We start from the raw sequence: 18,532 nt of genomic DNA, 5'->3' as shown, positions 1-18,532 counted from the left end.
TCACATCGATTTGCGCTCCTGTTTCTTCTCCTGCAGAATGGGGATTGTCGTGTCTACCTCACTGGGAAGCTGTGGAGATCAGTGGGGATGGGAGGGGAGCCACTTTGTCAAGCATCGTCTTCTGCTGAGTGTGGGGCAGCTCGCTCAGTCTTCAATTAGTTGTGTGGTTTGGGGCAAGTGACCTTGGTTGTTCGAGCCTCAGTTTTCTCATCTGTAAAATGGGGCTAATAATAAGAGGACCACAGCTCAGAGTCTAACTGTGGGGACTAGATGAGATGGTACCTGTAAAGCTCATTGTGCCTGGGACGTAACAAGTGCTCAACAAAACGGAGCCATTTACTGGTGTCTTTTAGCATAATCCTGTCCTGAAGGCAGGACCCAGACCTCTTCTAGCCAAGCCCAGGGCAAGGTCTACAGGATGTTCCGAATTAAGGCAGAAGAGTCTGAGCCACTGAAGGCGTCTCAGTAAGCATAGGGCAGAGTCCGGCCTCAAAACAAGTTTTTTTCTCGTCTTCCTCCAAGCCAAACCTCTCCATCATTTGGGAAACGATTTCCTGTCTGTGTGGGCAGCAGCTCCGAGCTCATAAAACAGTTACCCTAAGACCAGGGTTGTGTCTGTGAGGACAGAATATTTCAGAAATGCACTTGCTGACTGAGAAAAGCTTCTCACTTGGAATTCTTTGCACGCTCCCTCCCCTGGGGCCAGTAGTGGCTGAGAAGATGTTGACTCAGAAACATGTTGGCCAGGGCTCTCGCCCACGCCTACTGCAGGGTTGCCTGTAAAGCCCCTGGGAAGGCCCCTCCCCAGATGTGACTCCTAGTGGGTGCTGCAGGCTCGTGGCAGGGGGTGGGGGTGGAGTGGGAAGGAGAAAGGGCCATCCTGTCTAGAACCGGATGCTTTAGAGATGAACCACTTGAAGGCAAACAAGTGGTTGGTTCACAGTCTAGCTTTGTGGTTCAGCCACACAGAGAAAATAGTATCCTTCTCATGGGGAGAAAGGAGAGGTGGTGAGGATTCCTCAGTGTGGCCGGCATCACCGGGTGGGCCATGACGGGGCCGTTGGATGTCTTGGAGGTGCCTCTCCACCGGAGAGTCCAGTGCAGTGACATTCAGAAATGCGGGTGTTAGATCAGATAAACTGTTCTGTAAGGAGACAGATGGCCCATAGTTTCGGCTTTGCCAGCTGTAAGAACTCTGTGGCAATTACTTAACTCTGCTTCTGTGGCACAAAAGCAGCCATAGGCAATACATAAATGAAAAAGTCGGTTGTGTCCCAATAAAACTTTATTTACAAAAACAGACGGCGGGCCAGATTTGGTCCACGGCTGTAGTTTACATGTTAGAGGAACGAGAGCTCAGCCAGGGCTGGATGCCGAGGAGCGCTTACTGGAGGAGGACATGGCAGCCGAGAGAAGCAAGAAAAACATTCCTGGCAGTGGCTGGCTTCACCCCAAATCTCGTGTGTGACGGTGAGTGTGCTCCTGGATGCTGGCCTTGCCTCTCGGAGGATCCACCTTCCCTGGACCGGGGTCCCATAATTTAAGGCCTTGCTGTCACTCCGAGAGCTTCAAACAGACCTTTAAAAAATACTTTACCCAGCTCCTCTAGTCGTTTTCAGAGGGATGCTTGGCCCAAGTTTCCCTCCGTAACTGGTAGTCACCAGATGGCACCTGTCCTGTTGCTCTCTCGTTACTGGTGAGAAAAGCAGAATAGTTCCTTTCTGGGACACCCCTCTTGGCCTCAGGGACAGACAGCATCCATGATGGCCTCACACTGCCGGCCTCCCTTTCTTTTTCTTCCTTTTTTTTTTTTTTTTAAATAAATTTATTTATTTTTGGCTGCGTTGGGTCTTGGTTGCTGCGCGCGGGCTTTCTCTAGTTGCGGCGAGCAGGGACTACTCTTTGTTGCAGTGCATGGGCTTCTCACTGCAGTGGCTTCTCTTGTTGCGGAGCATGGGCTCTAGGTGCACGGGCTTCAGTAGTTGTGGCACACGGGCTTCAGTAGATGTGGGTCGCGGGCTCTAGAGCGCAGGCTCAGTAGTTGTGGCGCACGGGCTTAGTTGCTCCGCGACATGTGGGATCTTCCCGGGCCAGGGCTCGAACCCGTGTTCCCTGCATTGGCAGGCAGATTCTTGACCACTGCGCCACCAGGGAAGTCCCCGGCCTCCCTTTCTTCAGGAGGAGAAAGGTTTCAGGTTGTGTATCTGTCAGCGGCAGGGGCTGGGCAGCGTGACCCTCCCGAGCTGGGGACGCTGTCGTTCCAGCTCACCTGGGAGCCCAGGCCTCATGCCAGCTGGGCCCAGGGAACATCCAGTCACTGTGAGGGAGGCCTGAAGATGCTGAGTCTTCTGTCCACCCCACAGGAGAACTGTACCGGGTTTCCTTGAGGAGACGGAGGTTCCCAGCCCAGGGAAGCATCGAGATCCACGAAGACAATGAGGTGGGTTTCTGAGGGTGTCTGGGCCACCTCTGTGGTCAGGATGTCAGGAAGAGCCCCGAGCTGGTAGACAGGCCACCCAGTTTTCACTCAGCTCTTCATCTGACTTGCTGTGTGATGTCACGCTGGTCCCTGTCCTTCTCTGGGCTTCTGGATCCCGCATGAACTAAAAGAGTCTCTTGGGACTCTTCCCACCCTGACACGGAGGGGCTTGCCCTCCTAGCAGCCTGTGCCCCTCACTCTGAATGCACAGGAGGTGCCGTCAGAGTCCCCCTGTGTGTGTGATTCTCTGTGTGCCCCCTGCCCCCACCTCCCCATTGCCGGTCTCTGTCTCTCCTGACTGATGTCCCTCTTAGGAAGGCTGCCTGCAGCGCTCCTGCAAGACGCACGTCCTCCTGCTGGTGCTGCACGGGGGGAACATCCTGGACACGGGCTCGGGGGACCCGTCCTGCAAGGTGGCCGACATCCACACCTTCAGCTCCGTGCTGGAGAAGGTCACGCGCGCCCACTTCCCCGCAGCCCTGGGCCACATCCTCATCAAGTTCGTCCCCTGTCCCGCCATCTGCTCTGAGGCTTTCTCACTCGTCTCCAAGTGAGTCCCTTTCTGCTTGTTTGGACTGGCTGGGGTTGGTGGCGGGGGGGGGCCGAAGCGGAGGGGCTGCCCCTGCCACATGGGTACGTGGTGGGCAGGTAGGTGCCTTCCTAGGCCTCTCTGGGCTGTCAGGTCCCGATCAACCACGAGCATCACCAGTGGGAAGTGGTCAGCTAGAGTCCAAAGTGATTAACACTTGCGCACCGAATCCTCCTCTGCCCGGGGCTGGGTGGCACTCAGACCCACTTCCTGTGCTCAACAGGCCCTGGTCTCCTTGGCCCAGACAAGGAAGCTGAGGCATTGAGAGGTCAAGCAATGTCCCCAGGGTTACGCAGCCCATGGACCCAGGAGTCAAACCCAGGCAGCCCCACTCTCGAGCCACACAATTAAGAGCCAGTAGAGATGTGTGCTATGATGGAGGGGGCACAGGGCACTGCGGACACTCAGAGAGAGGGCCAGGGAGGCTTCCTGGAGGAGGTGACTTTTGGGTGTGCTTTGAGAGTAGCGTAACATCTTAAGGGTGCGGGCTCTCCGGTCAGCCTGGATTTGAGTTCCGGCTGTGTAACCTGGGGGAAGTTGTTTAACCTCTCCCTGTGTGTTTCCTTATCTGTAAAATGGGGATGATCATGATATTAACCACCTCCTAGAGTTATCGTGAGGATTCTGTGTGCTAGTGCGTGTGAAGCACGTGGCAAGGCGCAGGCATTAGCTGAGACTCACATCACCATCCTGGTAGGGCTGAAGGCACTGTCCTTGTTGGTGGACAGTGGGCCGGGGCAGGAGAAGAGAACCCTGCTGGCTGGGAATAAGGCAGTGTGCTTGCAGGGCTTAGTTCTTCACGAACCTGCCCTGGAACCAGTACGGGACAGATTGTGAAACTGGGGGCCCTCAGAACCTGGGGGACTTTGGGAGATCCTGCCCACTGCTCCAGGACCCAGGGGCTCCCTCAGGTGCTCCCCAGATGCCTGCCCTGTTGAACCAGCTGAAGGTGGTGCCTGGAGCCAGCTGGGAGTCCTGGCTGCTCAGCAGTGATATAGGCAAACAAGACCCTGAGCACCTGTGTGGCAAACGGCTGGCTCTCGAGCCTGGAGCCTGGAACTTTCTGCAGCTGGGGTGAAAGGGAGGCCAGTGGCACCTCGGTCTCGCCCCTCACCCCCTTTCATAGCTTCTGCAGAGGAGCCCCCATCCATGTGGGGTTTGGGGAGGGTGGAGAGGGATCCCCAGTCTGGTGCCAACTCCCCAGGGGGATGGAGTGGGTGCTCTGGATCAGGTGTGGCTCTAAGGAGAGGGGCTCAGCGTCAGGCTGCTTCAGGGGGAACATGGGGAGGGCATGTGGGGAGTCCCCTCTGAGAGAGAGTTCTCCCCTCTGAGAGAGAAAGGAAAGTCTCCTCTGCCTTCTAGATTTATCCGTGTTCCCAGGACACGGGCTGGGCAGATCCCAACCAGAGTTGGAAGGAAGGAGATTCGGTCAGGAAGGAGAGTAGTTCCCCAACCTGGTTAATGGCCCAGACTCCGGGTGTGTTTTTTGTTAAACTGCTAGGCGGTCGGGCCTCCCCCTGGGTGGGCTGAGTCCGGAGGGGAGGAGCCCTAGAATCTGCATCCCGACTTCCTCCAGGCTTTTGCTCTGCAGCGGGTTTGGGAAGCACAGCTGAAAGAAGGCTCTGTCCCTCACTGCCAGTAGTCGGAGTTAATTGTGTTCCTTCATCATCAATCTCAGGACTCCCCACCCCTCCCCCCTCTCCCCCAGGACATCTGACCTCCAGGGCCGGGTCACCCGGCTCAGGCCTGATCTCCCGGAAGACAAATGGCCCGGCATCCACTGGAGGGGCCAGCCGGAGGGAGCCTAGCTGTCCCCCAGGCAGCTCCTTACCCCAGCCATCGATCACCCCTAATCACTGCTGGGAAGGAGGTCTTTCTCAGCTAATTAAAATCTCTCCGGCTGCAATTGAGGGCTGTTTCCTCTAATTTGTGTTTCTTTTGGAGATGAGGAATGGCTGTTAGGCCCGCCTGGCACACCATGAGGTCTCTGCCTCCTGTCCAGGGTGCCCTGAGCCCTGTCACCTTCCCCAGTTTCTGTCAGGTCCCTGTTGGGCCCTGGGATGACCTGAGCTTGGACTATGGGGGAAGGGCAGGCTCTGGGGAGGGGACGTACAGTCCCTCCCTCTGTTGTCCCTCCTGGCCAGCTGGGTCCGGTACCCCAGGGGACAGAGGTAGGATGGGTGGGGTGCAGGCAGGCACAGGCAGCTGGGAGCTGGTCCCTATTGGGGCTGAGCTGCCCAGAGAGAGGGAGGCAGGAAGTGAGGGGCCCACGCAGCGGCTGAGGATCAATCCACTGGTGGGGGGGTGGTGGTGCTGTAGGACAGGCTCTCTCAGTCCTTTCTGGGGTCACAGACCTTTCTGCAAAGCCCCTGATGGCTCTGATCCTCTCCCCAGAAAGATGGACACGATATCATGCGTGCAGCTGCGTGCCCACCTCCAAGCTGTGGCCGATGTGTGATACCCATGCCTGGCATGCCCTCTCACCTCCCTTCTAGCTTCCCTGAAGCCTTTCTTGAGGCCTAGTTCAAACCTCACCTCCTCCAGGAAGTCTGCCATGATGACATGTCCCCATCCTGATCCACACCAGAGGCTTCCTCCATAACTGGGGTGTCCTTTGAAGCCATACAGAAAAGGGCAGAGAGCACTGCTGTCATAAGAGGCACAGGGCCCACATCATGGCTGGCACGGGATGGACATACAGGGGATTCAGCAGAGGCTCGCCCCTCCCTCCACCCCCACCCCATTGCCTGTGCTTTGTCTCGTCCGGCTCCTGCCTGTGTCCTCCTGAAGAGTCCCCGAGCCGAACGCCCAATTCCTGGCCAGCATGTGCTCTCTTTTGCCCGGCTGGGCTTACCTTGGCCCCCTGTCTGCAGCCTGAATCCCTACAGCCACGATGAGGGCTGTCTCAGCAACAGCCAGGACCACATCCCTCTGGCCGCCCTGCCCCTGTTGGCCATCTCCTCCCCGCAGTACCAGGATGCAGTTGCCACCGTCATCGAGCGAGCCAACCAGGTGTACATGGAGTTCCTCAAATCCCCCGATGGGATTGGCTTCAGTGGGCAGGTAGGACAGCCTGCCCTCACCTCCCTGTCCTGGTCCCTGCCTGGAGAGAGGCTGGGGTCTTCCAGAAGGATCTAGACCAGGGTGCCCTGGAGCCCTAGCTTCTGAGATCCAAAGAGGCTTTTGAGATCTTTGAGTTTATCCTCATTTTACAGATAGAAAAACTGAGGCCAACATCTGAGTTCTGATTTTCAGCCCATGCTGATCTGTGGCCCAAGTCTGACCCCTGACTGTAGCCTGCCACCTGTCCTCAAGCTGACCCTCCCATCCCCCTGTTGGGACTCTCAGTGCCTCCCTGGGAGAGGCTCCTTGTTCCCCCGCGGACAGGCGACCCACGCTCTGGCTGGGTGTGGAGTGGGGGTGGGGGGTGGCAGCGGGCAGGCCTGCAGTCCCAGCTCTGCCTTCTCCAGGTGTGTCTCATCGGGGACTGTGTGGGGGGCCTCCTGGCCTTCGATGCCATCTGCTACAGCGCGGGGCCCTCCGGTGACAGCCCTGGCAGCAGCAGCCGGAAGGGGAGCGTCAGCAGCACCCAGGTGCGGGCCAGATAGTGGGAATGGGGGAGCCCCGGCCCCGGCCCCAGGGGAACAGGGCCTTTCCTGGGGGAGCAGTGTTAGCTTTTCATGTTTGTGCTGTGACATCCACGTTACAAGGTATCGTATCACAGTCCTGCAAGAGTAGTGGGAGATGATTATTACAGGTGAAGAAACTGAAGCCCAGAGAGGGCTCATGCCGGGTTTGGTCCCTAGACAGCTGTCCGGAGTCCTGCTGGGTTGCCGAGCCCTTTGGACTTGGGGGAAAGCCCTGTGCCTAAAATCCCACCGTTACTGTGCTGTGGCTCCCATGCCCCTTTTGGAAGAAATACTGCCTCTCACACCGTAGGAGAAAGGGGTTCATCTGTGCTGGGGGAGGAGGCGGGAGTCTCCGGTGACCGAAGTGTCCTCCTGTCCTCTGCTCGGCCGCAAAGGACACCCCGGTTGTGGTGGAGGAGGAATGCAGCCTGGCCGGCAGCAAGCGACTCAGCAAGAGCAGCATCGATGTCTCCAGCGCGTTGGAGGATGAAGAACCCAAGAGGCCATTGCCCCGGAAACAGAGCGACTCCTCCACCTATGACTGCGAGGCCATCACCCAGCATCACGCCTTCCTATCAAGGTAACCGCTCCTTGTGCCTGCTGCCTTCCAGCAAAGTGTCCAGCGGGACAGGACCTCAGCCCATAGTCATCTGGGAGGCCTGTGACTCCCAGGCCCTTGCATTGGGGTGGGGGGAAGGGAGCAACACTGAAATGCTGGGACCAAGGCCATTTCCCACGGACCCTGCGCCAAGACCCGGGACTCTGCACGCTGTGTCCGCCCCACTCCCCAGCTTACAGAGAGCTGGGGGCAATCGGTCCCACCAAGAGAGTAGATGCTGCTCTTCCGCCTACTTCACTGATGGTCTTAAGAATCTGGTGAAAGAACAGATGTAGGTGTGTTTTGTATTTCTTAATATTGTGTTCTTGGTATTTCTCAGATGGGGCAGCAGAGGCCAAGGAGGTTAGGAACTTTCCAGGGATCACACAGCCAGTTTACTGGAGAGCTGGGGTCAGCAGTTTGGTCTCCCAGGGCCCAGCACCCAATGCACTCTCATTCAAAGGCCAGCCGGGCCCCTCCATGGAACTGCCCACCCTTTAACTTTCTAGAAGAGGCATGTTAACAGACACTGGCTAAATGAATTATCTGTACATTTATTCAGGATTCAGATGGGTATTGAACATAGATCCAGATGGGAGGGAACGCCTCTTTTTTTTTTTTTTTTTTTTTTTTTTTTTTGCGGTATGCGGGCCTCTCACTGTTGTGGCCTCCCCCGTTGCGGAGCACAGGCTCTGGACGCGCAGGCTCCGGATGCGCAGGCTCAGCGGCCATGGCTCACGGGCCCAGCCGCTCCGCGGCATATGGGATCCTCCCAGACCGGGGCACGAACCCGTATCCCCTGCATCGGCAGGGGGACTCTCAACCACTTGCGCCACCAGGGAGGCCCGGGAACGCCTCTTTTCTTCTTCCCTTTCTCCTCAATTCTCTCCTCCCATCCTCCCTCCTCTTTTCTACCCAGATGATAAGTAGCATGAGGTCATCCCAACATTTGGAAAGTGTATCCTCTCACCATTGCTGACTTCGGGGTATTTCCTTGCAGTATATTTTTTACTTGCTTTGCCTATAGTTTTACTTTAAAAAACCCTCTTATATTGTGGTCTTTTCCCTATATTATTAATTAAAAATACTTGGTAAATATTCTTTTTTTAAAAAATTATTATTATTTTATTTATTTTTTTAAACTTTTTATTTATTTTTTCTTTTTTACATCTTTATTGGAGTATAATTGCTTTACAATGGTGTGTTAGTTTCTGCTTTATAACAAAGTGAATCAGTTATACATATACATATGTCCCCATATCTCTTCCCTCTTGCATCTCCCTCCCTCCCACCCTCCCTATCCCACCCCTCCAGGCGGTCACAAAGCACCGAGCTGATCTCCCTGTGCTATGCGGCTGCTTCCCACTAGCTATCTACCTTACGTTTGGTAGTGTATATATGTCCATGCCTCTCTCTAGCTTTGTCACAGCTTACCCTTCCCCCTCCCCATTCTTAAAAATATTTTTTTGAGTGAATGGATGACATCTTACTTAGTCCCAGTAACTGGACACTTTGGCTTTTTCCAGTTCTTTGCAATTATAAACAGCACTCCAGAAACATCTTTGTGCATAAATATTATATATATATATATATATATATATATATATATATATATATATATATATATATATGGGTTATTTCATTCAGATGGATTCCTGGAGGAAGAATTATTAAGTCAAAGGCTCTGCATATTCAAATCATATTTAAAGCCCCTTGGAAAGATTATTCTTTAGAAAAGCAGCTACATTTCAAGTCAGGTTGCAAGGTAAAATCATACCATTTCTGGTTCATCCTTGAAAAATCCTTTAAGAAAGCCCCAAATTTGGAGAGTGACATGAAGTTGGAGGCTCTCGATAGCTGGTCCAACACAGCCAGCTCTTCCTTCTGGTGTAGGGACAGATGGCTGTTTCTCTGGCAGTTAAGTAGCTGGTGTGTGTTTAGGGACCACGCTGTACATGAAATACGAATTGTTAAACACCAGGGTGGTCATCCTCACAGAAAGATGCTCACACTGCGAGAGGCGGAGGGTGTGTGGGGATTCAGATTCAACTGCCCAGACCCTCGCCCACAGGGGATGGGGGACTGGCACACATTATTTCGATTGTTATTTCTAGGATTCCCTTTCTCCTCCAACTAGAGTATTTTAGTAGAATTTGCATTCCATTAATGGATTCATAGATCATGCGATCCTGCTGGACTTTCTTAAACCCCGAGCAGTACCTAAATGCAGCTGGAAGGTCAGGGAGGTCCCCAGTTTTCTGCCCATTCTCAGCAGCCCACTCTGGGTCTGTGGCTAAACATCAACTTGAAGTCTTTGGGGCAACGGGCACCTGGGATGGGAACGGCTGGAATTCTGTGTGTCTCATGTTTTTCTCTTTAAGCTCAGCTTCCTTTGTGGGCTAGAGGGGAGGGGAGACAAAGCTCTTTGCATCTGTGTTTGCAAGTTGCCTGGAACATGAGTTACCATGAAAGCCCTCATCCTGCCAGAACTGATGTCACCCAGCTGTCTGGCCAGGCCGGGCTTCTCTGCTGGACAGGGCAGGAATTCACAGTGTGGCCATCACAAGACCAGTACGATGGGGCAGACGTGCCAATGTGCAGGGGGCTTAGGTTTTCAGGTGCTCAGTCTATTTTAGTGAAGAAAGTTTGATTGGATCATGGCCACGCGTGTTTGTTCAAGTAGCGTCTGTGGCTGCCCGCGTGCCACGCGGCAGAGTTGAGTTAAGTAGATGTGATGGAGGCCATATGGCCCCCGAAGTCTGAAATATTTACCATCTGGCCCTTTACAGGAAAAGTTGGCTGACTGCTGCCTTACCCAAACGTTGGCCAGGCCTTGGTGTTGGATGCTGAGATGGTCGCCATCTCGTGTCGGTGATCCATCAAGTGGACTCCGGGTCTGAGCCCCGCCCCAGAGACAGAGGGCTGGGCGCTGCACCGCGGACCTCAGGCTGCTCTGCTAAGTGCTCACCCCCCGTGCTTGGTCCTCCCCTAACCTGCGCTCCCCTGTCTTCCTCCCTCGGCCAGCATCCACTCGAGCGTGCTGAAGGATGAGGCTGAGCCCCCCGCGGCCGGGGGGCCCCAGCTCCCCGAGGTCAGCCTGGGCCGCTTGGATTTTGAGGTGTCCGACTTCTTCCTCTTTGGCTCGCCCCTGGGCCTGGTCCTGGCCATGCGGAGGACGGTGCTGCCCGGACTGGATGGTGGGTATGGTGTGGGCTGGGGTCCAAGATGCCTTTGGGTCACTAGGCCACTGTGTGAGGGCCTGGAATTGGGGAGAGTGGGGGTGGGGAGGGCCACGGAGTTGGGGTAGATGAAGAGAGAGGTGAGGAAGAAGAAGGAGGGGTCGGGGGGGGAGGAGAGTGGGGCAGTTTCCCTAGATGGGCAAAGGTGAGGCAGCTCCTGGTGGATTTCGCTGTCCCTGTCACATGCCCCAGACTGATTTGTGCCCCCATTGTCCAGTTGTCATGCTGTCAGGGAAGAGAAACCCTATTGCACCCACCCCCTCCATCCCCAGCGCCCAGGCAGGCCCTCTGCAGCCGGGTTGGTCTCACTGCCCCCTGCAGATGCCCTGCTCACCTCAGTGCGTTTGCTCTTGCAGTCCCTGCAGCCTTCAGTGCCTTCTCCCCATTCCTCTAAAATACACACGGAGGTGATTTGCACCAGCAGATGGCTTAGCAATGACTCTGAGGATATAAGAGGCTGGAGGCACCTCAGAGAACAATGGATCAAGGATTCTCGAATTTCCTTAGCACCAAAGTTTACCAACAACCTGCACTATGGAACAGATAAAAAGTTGGGGGGGTCTGCTAGAAGTGGGGAGAGGAGGCAGAATCCCACGGCCGTCCTTAACGTTGCTAAGGAAACCTAGGGCTCCCTGGATGCTGGACTGTCCAGTCCTCTAAGAGGGACAGGGAGGTGTGTTGATGAGCTGAAGCCTCAGTGGAGACACCTGCTGGTCAATGGGAGAAGTGTTCTGTCAGCTCTGGCAAACTAAGAAGTCTACTTACTACTGGGCTTGGGAATTGAGCGGGCCGAAGGAAGGGGTGCTGATCCTGACTGAAAGATCCTAGGTCCGCTTCATAGATCAGGTAGCAACTAAGTGGCAGCTAGAAGAATTTAAAGGCGTTTGACCGGTGGAAATAGTGGAGGGCGTCCTGCTAGGAGGAGGGGCACCTTGAGCAGAAGCACAGAGAAAGGAAAGCAGCAACCCTGGCTGGGGAGTCACTGACGTCCACCATGGCTGTAGTGCTGGGCGCCTACAGCGGTTTTTCTAGGTGGGGCAGGTTGGCAAGGCATTGAAGGCCAAGCTGAACCTCATGGCTTTGATCCTGTCGGTAGCAGGGAGCCATGGCAGGTTCTTGAGCAGAGGAGTAGGCTACTCAAAGCTGCAGTCAAGGGAGCCTCCTAGGGCCAAGGGAGCAGGTGCTCAAGGGGCTTCCCCCATGTATCCTCCCACTTCCCACCCCCACCCAGGTTTCCAGGTACGTCCTGCCTGCAGTCAGGTCTACAGCTTTTTCCACTGCGCAGACCCCTCTGCCTCCCGGCTTGAACCACTGCTGGAGCCCAAGTTCCACCTGGTGTCGCCCGTCAGCGTGCCCCGCTACCAGAGGTTCCCGCTGGGTGACGGACATTCCCTCCTCCTTGGTAGGCCCTCAGGAGTATAAGAGTGTGCTGAGCCGGAGGCTGGGCCCCAGCTAGGAGGTGCCCCAGGACACCCTCTCTGGTCCAGCCCCTCCAAGCTAGTCAGCTGTCAGAGTTGACTAGACTCACCTGAACAAGGTCTATGTGCTTGGTGCGGGGGGGGGGGGGACAGGAAGACAGCTGACTCACCTGCCTTCCGAGCAGCCCACCTGTGTGAGCACCTGTTCTGCAGGAGGCATCTTTGGGCTCTGCCCCATGACCAGCTCCCATGGCCGGGACCAGCATCATACTTGAGTTGTCAGACCTGATTGTAAGTCCAGGGATCCATGCTGAGTACTATTCCTAGAGCCCAGCCTGGACTCTGGAGGGGCAGGGCATGGAGTGGGTCACCCTGGAGGGCTTCATGGAAGAGGGGACCTTCAACCAAGGCATTGGACAGGTGGAGAAGAGCTGGAGGATGGGGGTTGGAGAGATCTTCGGGGTGGAGGGAACATCAGGAGCAAGGGCAGGTGGGTTTGGGGGAGGGCCAATGGCCTCCAGGGCTTAAGTGGGGTGAGCCAGGCATGGACTGGGGTGAGGCCAAGGGGAGGCCTCTGTTGGACAGTCAGGGGCTTGGAGATCAGAGCCTTGGCTCTGTACCACAGTTCAGGAAGTTTAGCCAAGCCTGTTCATAGATTTGGGCCAGATTGGGGGCGGGGGCTGCTGTGCACGTGGCTCATTCAGGATTAAAATCCAATTTACCGGGCTTCCCTGGTGGCGCAGTGGTTGGGAGTCCGCCTGCCGGCGCAGGGCGCGTGGGTTCGTGCCCCGGTCCGGGAGGGTCCCGCGTGCCGCGGAGCGGCTGGGCCCGTGAGCCGTGGCCGCTGGGCCTGCGCGTCCGGGGCCTGTGCTCCGCAATGGGAGAGGCCGCAGCGGTGAGAGGCCCGCGTACCGCAAAAAAAAAAAAAAAAAAAAAAAAAAATCCAATTTACCCCCCTTGCCCCCATTTCAATGGAAACTTAATTTCCAAAGTCCTCTTTTGTCAGGAGTTTCCGTAGATAGAAGGGGCTCTAAAACCTTCCCACATCTTAAAATGTGTCACTCTCTGCTCAGGGCATCCCCCTGCCCCCAGGGGGCGCCCTCGCTCCCAGGCTGGAGGCCCCATTCATTTCCAAGCTCAGCCACAGTCCTCTGTGGCTCAGGGAGGAGTCTGATACAAGAGTACATGGTAATGTGCCACCTGTGACCTCAGCTGGTGCTTTTGAGGCAGTGTCCCAGACGCGCCCTCGGCAGCTCTACTGGGGCTGGACGTGATGGTTGGGACCCTGACTCGTGCCTGCCTAACCCATGGCTTGGAGGAGGTGAAATCTGACTGCACACTATGGTGAGGGGGTCCCGTCAGGCCCTGGGGTAAGAGGTGCGGGCTGCCCGTTGGGCAGGTGAGGGAGCAGGCCGGGCTCAGCCTCCTGCCCAGCATGGGGCTGGCGCACACCGGCAGCTTCATCTGAGGCCCACCACTCGGCCTTGACTGTGAAATTCCCCCTCCAGCTGACGCCCTGCACACCCACAGCTCCCTCTTCCTGGAGGGCAGCTCCCCGGGCAGCCCGCCGCTTCTGGAGGCCCCTGCCTCACCCCCTCAGGCCCCGAGGTCCCAGCGCCCGGGGCGGAGGATAAGCCAGGGCAGCTCCCACAGTGAGAGCTCGGAGTCCTCGGACAGCCTGGCCCCCGTGGGCACCTCCCGCAGTGAGTGAGGGTCTCCCGGGCCCTGCCTGGATTCGCGGGAGAGGGAACCCTCCTCCGGGTGGCCGCTGGCCCACTGCCGGGGCTGCTGAGGGCGGGGGAGGAGGGGAAAAGGGAATCCAGACCGAGCTCTGACCTCAGAACTGTGACCTCTGACCCTGGACAGGGGCCCTGACCTCTGACCGTGGACTGAGATGTGACCTTGCCGGGCCTCGACTTAATCCCAACGTTCAGTTTTCCCCCTGGGAGTCCCTGTGACCAACAGCCCTGGGATGAGACTGTGCACGTCTCCGTGGGTCAGGCCCCCATCCTGGGGACCAGTTTGCAGCACGCGTCCTGGGGGAGGGGTGGGTATGCGAGGGGGCTGGGGGGTCGTTGAAGGTGGAGGAGGACCGGCACATTTCCCAGGGCTCATTCTGAGCCGAGCGCTCTGGCCCCAGACTTGTGCCCCGAGTAGCACATCCACCCCTGGACCGGGCCCTGGGGTCCCACGCTGCCCCTTGGGTCAAAGCCCCGGGCAGGCCGCTCTGACCTTGCCCCCCTCTTGGACCCGCAGTCACAGCCAAGTGGTGGGGCAGCAAGCGCATCGACTACGCCCTGTACTGCCCCGACGTCCTCACCGCCTTCCCCACTGTGGCCCTACCCCACCTCTTCCACGCCAGCTACTGGGAGTCCACGGACGTGGTGGCCTTCATCCTGAGACAGGTACTGTCGTCCCTTCTTGGGAGGGCCCGTCCTTCTGGGGAGAAGAGGCTGACCTCGCGGGCCACGTTGGACACTGGGAAGGCACTGAAGCGTGATGAGTGGGGGGGTGACCTGGACAGACAACGGTTTTCCTAAGGAACGCTGGCTTCTGGCCAATGGCGTGGTACTTTCTAGAAAATTAAATAGACACCACATAGGAGAATGTACCTATGTTTCAGCTTGGAGACTGGAGTCATCATGCCTGTTCCCCTGTGGGTCTCAAGGTCCTCGTCTCTAAAATAGGTGGAGAGAGAGGCCAGTGACTGAGGGAGAGCCTGGTGGGGAAGAGGATGGGAGGTGAGGGTCGGATCACATGCACCCTCCACAGCCAAGGTCAGAGGGGGATTTTATACTGGGTCCAATGAGAAGCCACTGCAGAGTTTTGAGCAAGGGAGAGATACTGATATTTTAGAAGGAAGTCCTGTGGCTGCTGCTTGGAGGGCAGGAGAGCAAGCGTGAGGCCCCGCTATGAGGCAAGCATGGGATCCCAACCTTGAGGTGGCGGCTTGGGCTAGGAAGCTGGTGGTGGAGGTGCCGAGGAGCTGCCGGGTTGGAGGTGTGATGACAGGACCTGCTGACGTTCGGGCTTTGAGGGAAGGGGGGGGGTCCCACGAATCCTGGTTTCCACTCGATTAACTATGGTGACACCATGCCCTAGGGCTGGGGGAGAGCGGGGCTGGGCGGGAGGGGATACTGAGTCTTGGGTCTGGACCTGGGAAGATGAGATGCCTGTTAGATGTTGGGAGGGAAGGTGAGTGGAGAGTCTGGAGCTTAGCTGGCTTGGAGATAAAAATGTGGAGTCATCAGAGCTTGGATGGCATTTAAAGCCAGCGATGGGTTGCCCTGCTTCTCACACCAATTCCCGTGTGTGGGTTTTTTCCCCACACCAGGCAATCTCTGACCTCAGCTGGGTGTCCTACAATTTCACTCAGTTTTGACATTATCTACCTAGAGATAGGGTCAGATCCCACAGGTTAAGGGCTCAGCCTGACAACTGCCTGCCCCTCCCCCATCAGATGTCAATCTTCAGGTCGTCACCTGGGTTTCTCTCCCTCTCTCTCTCTTTTTTTTAAACATCATGAAAAATTTTTTTTGGTTGCGTCAGGTCTTAGTTGGCGCACATGAGATCTTCACTGAGGCATGTGGGTCCTTTCGTTGCAGCGCATGGGCTTCTCTCTAGTAGTGGCATGCAGGTTTTTCTCTCTCTAGTTGTGGCATGCAGGCTCTGTAGTTTGCGGCACGTGGGCTCTCTTGTTGAGGCGTGTGAGCTCAGTAGTTGTGGTGCGTGGGTTTTAGTTGCCCCACAGCATGTGGGATCTTAGTTCCCCGACCGGGGATTGAACCCACGTCCCCTGCATTGGAAGGTGGATTCTCTACCACTGGACCACCAGGGAAGTCCCTCACCTGGGTTTTCTGACTCACGGGCTATAGAATGGAGGTTCCAAAGATCCTCTCCTTGGATTCAGTTAATTTGCTAGAGTGGCTCACAGAACTCAGTTTATTTACTAGATTATTGGTTAATTATAAAAGGATTTTATAAAAGGAACAGCCAGATGGAAGAGATGCAAAAGGCAGGGTATGGGGAAAGGAGTTGGAGCTTCCATGCCCTCTCTGAGGGCACCACTGTCCCCAGATTCCCATGTGTTCACCAACCTGGAAGATCTCCAAATCCCATACTTTTGAGTTTTTGTGGAGGCTTCATTACATAGACATGATGGATTAAATCACTGGCCATCGGTGATTGAACTCCAGCCTCCAGCCCCTCTCCCCTCTCTGGAGGTGGTGATGTGGGGCTGGGGTGGGACTGAATGTTCCAACCCTCTGATCACAAGGTTGGTTCTCCTGGCAACCAGCCCCATCCTTAGATGCGGTTCAAGTCACCTCATTAACATATCAAAAGACACCTTTGTCCCTCTCACTTAGGAAATTCCAAGGATTTGAGGAGCTTTGTGCCAGAAATTGGACAAAGACCAAATATATACTTCTTATTATAAATCACAATATCACAGATACCGAGGGAGTTACTGTAGATGGAGAAGCTCAGGGAGGAGTCCTGGAGCTCCTCTGGGGAGAGAGGAAGAGCCACCGAAGGGAACGGGGGAGGACATCCCTTGAGGTCGGAAGAGGACCAGAGTGGATAGACGGGAGGGGGCCACTGAGTTGGGCAGGGTGGAGGTCACGGGGCCTTGGCAAGAATGGCTTCAGGGGAGACACAGGGTCAGAAGCCTGCCTGGAGTGAGGGAGGGGAGAAGGCAGGGGGGGAAGTGGAGACAGTGCAGGGCGAGTCTTCTGTGGACTTTTGCTGTCAGGGAGAACAGGAACGTGTGATGGTTGTTGAGACGGGTCCTAGGGAGAGGCGCTATGACAGCATATTTAGATGCTAAGGAGAAGGATCCAGTAGTGAGGGACTAGCCAGCGATGTAGGGTTCAGAGGGGAGCTGGCTCCATTATGTTCTTGAGGAGGTGGGTGGGGCTGGGTGGGACCAGGGCTCCAGCTGGCCTTCAATAAGGGTCACCCACCGTAATGGGGGAAGGCAGAGAAGGGGTACAGACGCAGGTGGCTGTTAGATTTGGGTGTCAAGAGCAGAGGCTGCTCCCAGGCCAGAGCATTTGAGAGACAGTGGTCTGGCCCCAGCCGTCAGGACAGGTGGGCAGAGTGGTAGGTGCTGGGGGCTCCCGGCCTCCTGAGGGTCCCACGCTGGGAGGTGGGGAGGCCTGGGGGAGAGCCTGACTGGCCGCAAGCTGGAGGGCCCTGACACTGTGGGGAGGAGGGAGAGGGGTCCAGATGGCCTGACCCGGAGTCCTGCTGGGCCGCTGATCAGGTGATGCGCTATGAGAGCGTGAACGTCAAGGAGAGCACTGGCTTGGACCCCGCAGCACTGAGCCCCGCCAACCCCCGCGAGAAGTGGCTTCGTAAGAGGACCCAGGTCAAGCTGCGGGTATGTGCTTGTTGGAGGTGCCTACGGGTTGAGGCTGTGGTCTCGGGGAGGTGGGTCTGCCCCCGGGGACTGAGGCATCCACATGGCGGGGAAGGGCTTTGGTTCGCTCCTCAGATCTCCGTGCTCATACATGCTGGGATTCAGGCTTAGACGAGGCCCCCGGGGCTGCAGTGGAGGAGGAGGGGGGAATAGGTGAGATGGGGAGCTGTTTGCCCGTGGCCTGGCTCCGCAGGAGCACCACGGGTGGGGCTCCAGGGCACTGGGGATGGTGAGGAGATGCCAATTGTGGAGCAATTGCTATAGGCCAGGCCTCTGTAGATGTACCCAGGGGTCTGAAAGAGTCCTACACACAACCACGGGGCTCACAGCCCGGTGTGGCATTTGCCATCATATAGAGGGAGGCACAGATTAGGAAGAAGATGAAGAGAAGGATTGTCGGGGCAGGACGTGCGGCGCTTCCCTGAAGAAGCATCATCTCTGCAAGGTATTGACGTATGAATAGGAGTTCGGTAGACATACATTCATTTACTCAGCAAGCGATGGTCAATACCCACTGTGTCCCAGACCCTTTGCCAGGCAGTGGGGCACAGGGATTTACAAGCACAGCCACTGCTGTGGTGGGCACTTCCAGTCCTGTGGGAACATCAGACATGGACCCCAAGAACAGTCCTAAATGGTACAAGGTGATCAGTGATCCACGAATCAACTCTTTTTTTGGCAAACATATTTATTGAGCTATAACCACATTTTATACAATTCACCCACTTAAAGTGTGTGCAGCCATCATCATGGTTAATTTTAGATCATTTTCATCACCTGCAAAAGAAATCCCTTAACCTTTAGCTACCATCCCCCTCCCCCAGCCCCCTACTACCACCCCTAACCTTAAACAACCACTGATCTACTTTCTGTCTCTATAGATTTGCCTATTCTGGACATTTCATAGAATGGAATCATACAATATGTGGTTCCTTGCGTCTGGCTTCTTTCACTGAGCACCTTTTTCAACGTTCATCCACGTTGTGGTTTTTGTCAGTACTTAATTCCTTTTTATGGCATCTTTCCATGTGTTTATTTCCATGAATGAGCTCTTCCCTTATCAGTGTTCTTGTAAGCAGGCCTGCATCTCCCACTTGACTGAGGGTTTCCAGGTCAGGGTCCATGACTGGTTCCTCTCTGCATCCCCAGAGCCCAGCT

The 18,532-nt window shown here is 55.9% G+C and overlaps 1 protein-coding gene across 1 annotated transcript in view; it reads left to right on the top strand.

Moving 5' to 3' along the window:
• Positions 1-18,532, top strand: part of PITPNM3 (PITPNM family member 3) — an 86,382-nt gene that overhangs the window by 58,400 nt on the left and 9,450 nt on the right. Inside the window, exons 5-14 of the mRNA XM_060081053.1 lie at positions 2,364-2,440; positions 2,794-3,029; positions 5,942-6,131; positions 6,539-6,661; positions 7,093-7,277; positions 10,320-10,492; positions 11,766-11,936; positions 13,461-13,655; positions 14,209-14,357; positions 17,219-17,335. Of these exons, the coding sequence (XP_059937036.1) occupies positions 2,364-2,440; positions 2,794-3,029; positions 5,942-6,131; positions 6,539-6,661; positions 7,093-7,277; positions 10,320-10,492; positions 11,766-11,936; positions 13,461-13,655; positions 14,209-14,357; positions 17,219-17,335 (1,616 nt within the window). The remainder of the gene's footprint in view (positions 1-2,363; positions 2,441-2,793; positions 3,030-5,941; positions 6,132-6,538; positions 6,662-7,092; positions 7,278-10,319; positions 10,493-11,765; positions 11,937-13,460; positions 13,656-14,208; positions 14,358-17,218; positions 17,336-18,532) is intronic.

Source organism: Mesoplodon densirostris, chromosome 18 (genome assembly GCF_025265405.1).
Source record: "Mesoplodon densirostris isolate mMesDen1 chromosome 18, mMesDen1 primary haplotype, whole genome shotgun sequence".
NCBI classification, from domain to species: Eukaryota; Metazoa; Chordata; class Mammalia; order Artiodactyla; family Ziphiidae; genus Mesoplodon; species Mesoplodon densirostris.
This window is presented reverse-complemented; position numbering and strand designations above follow the sequence as displayed.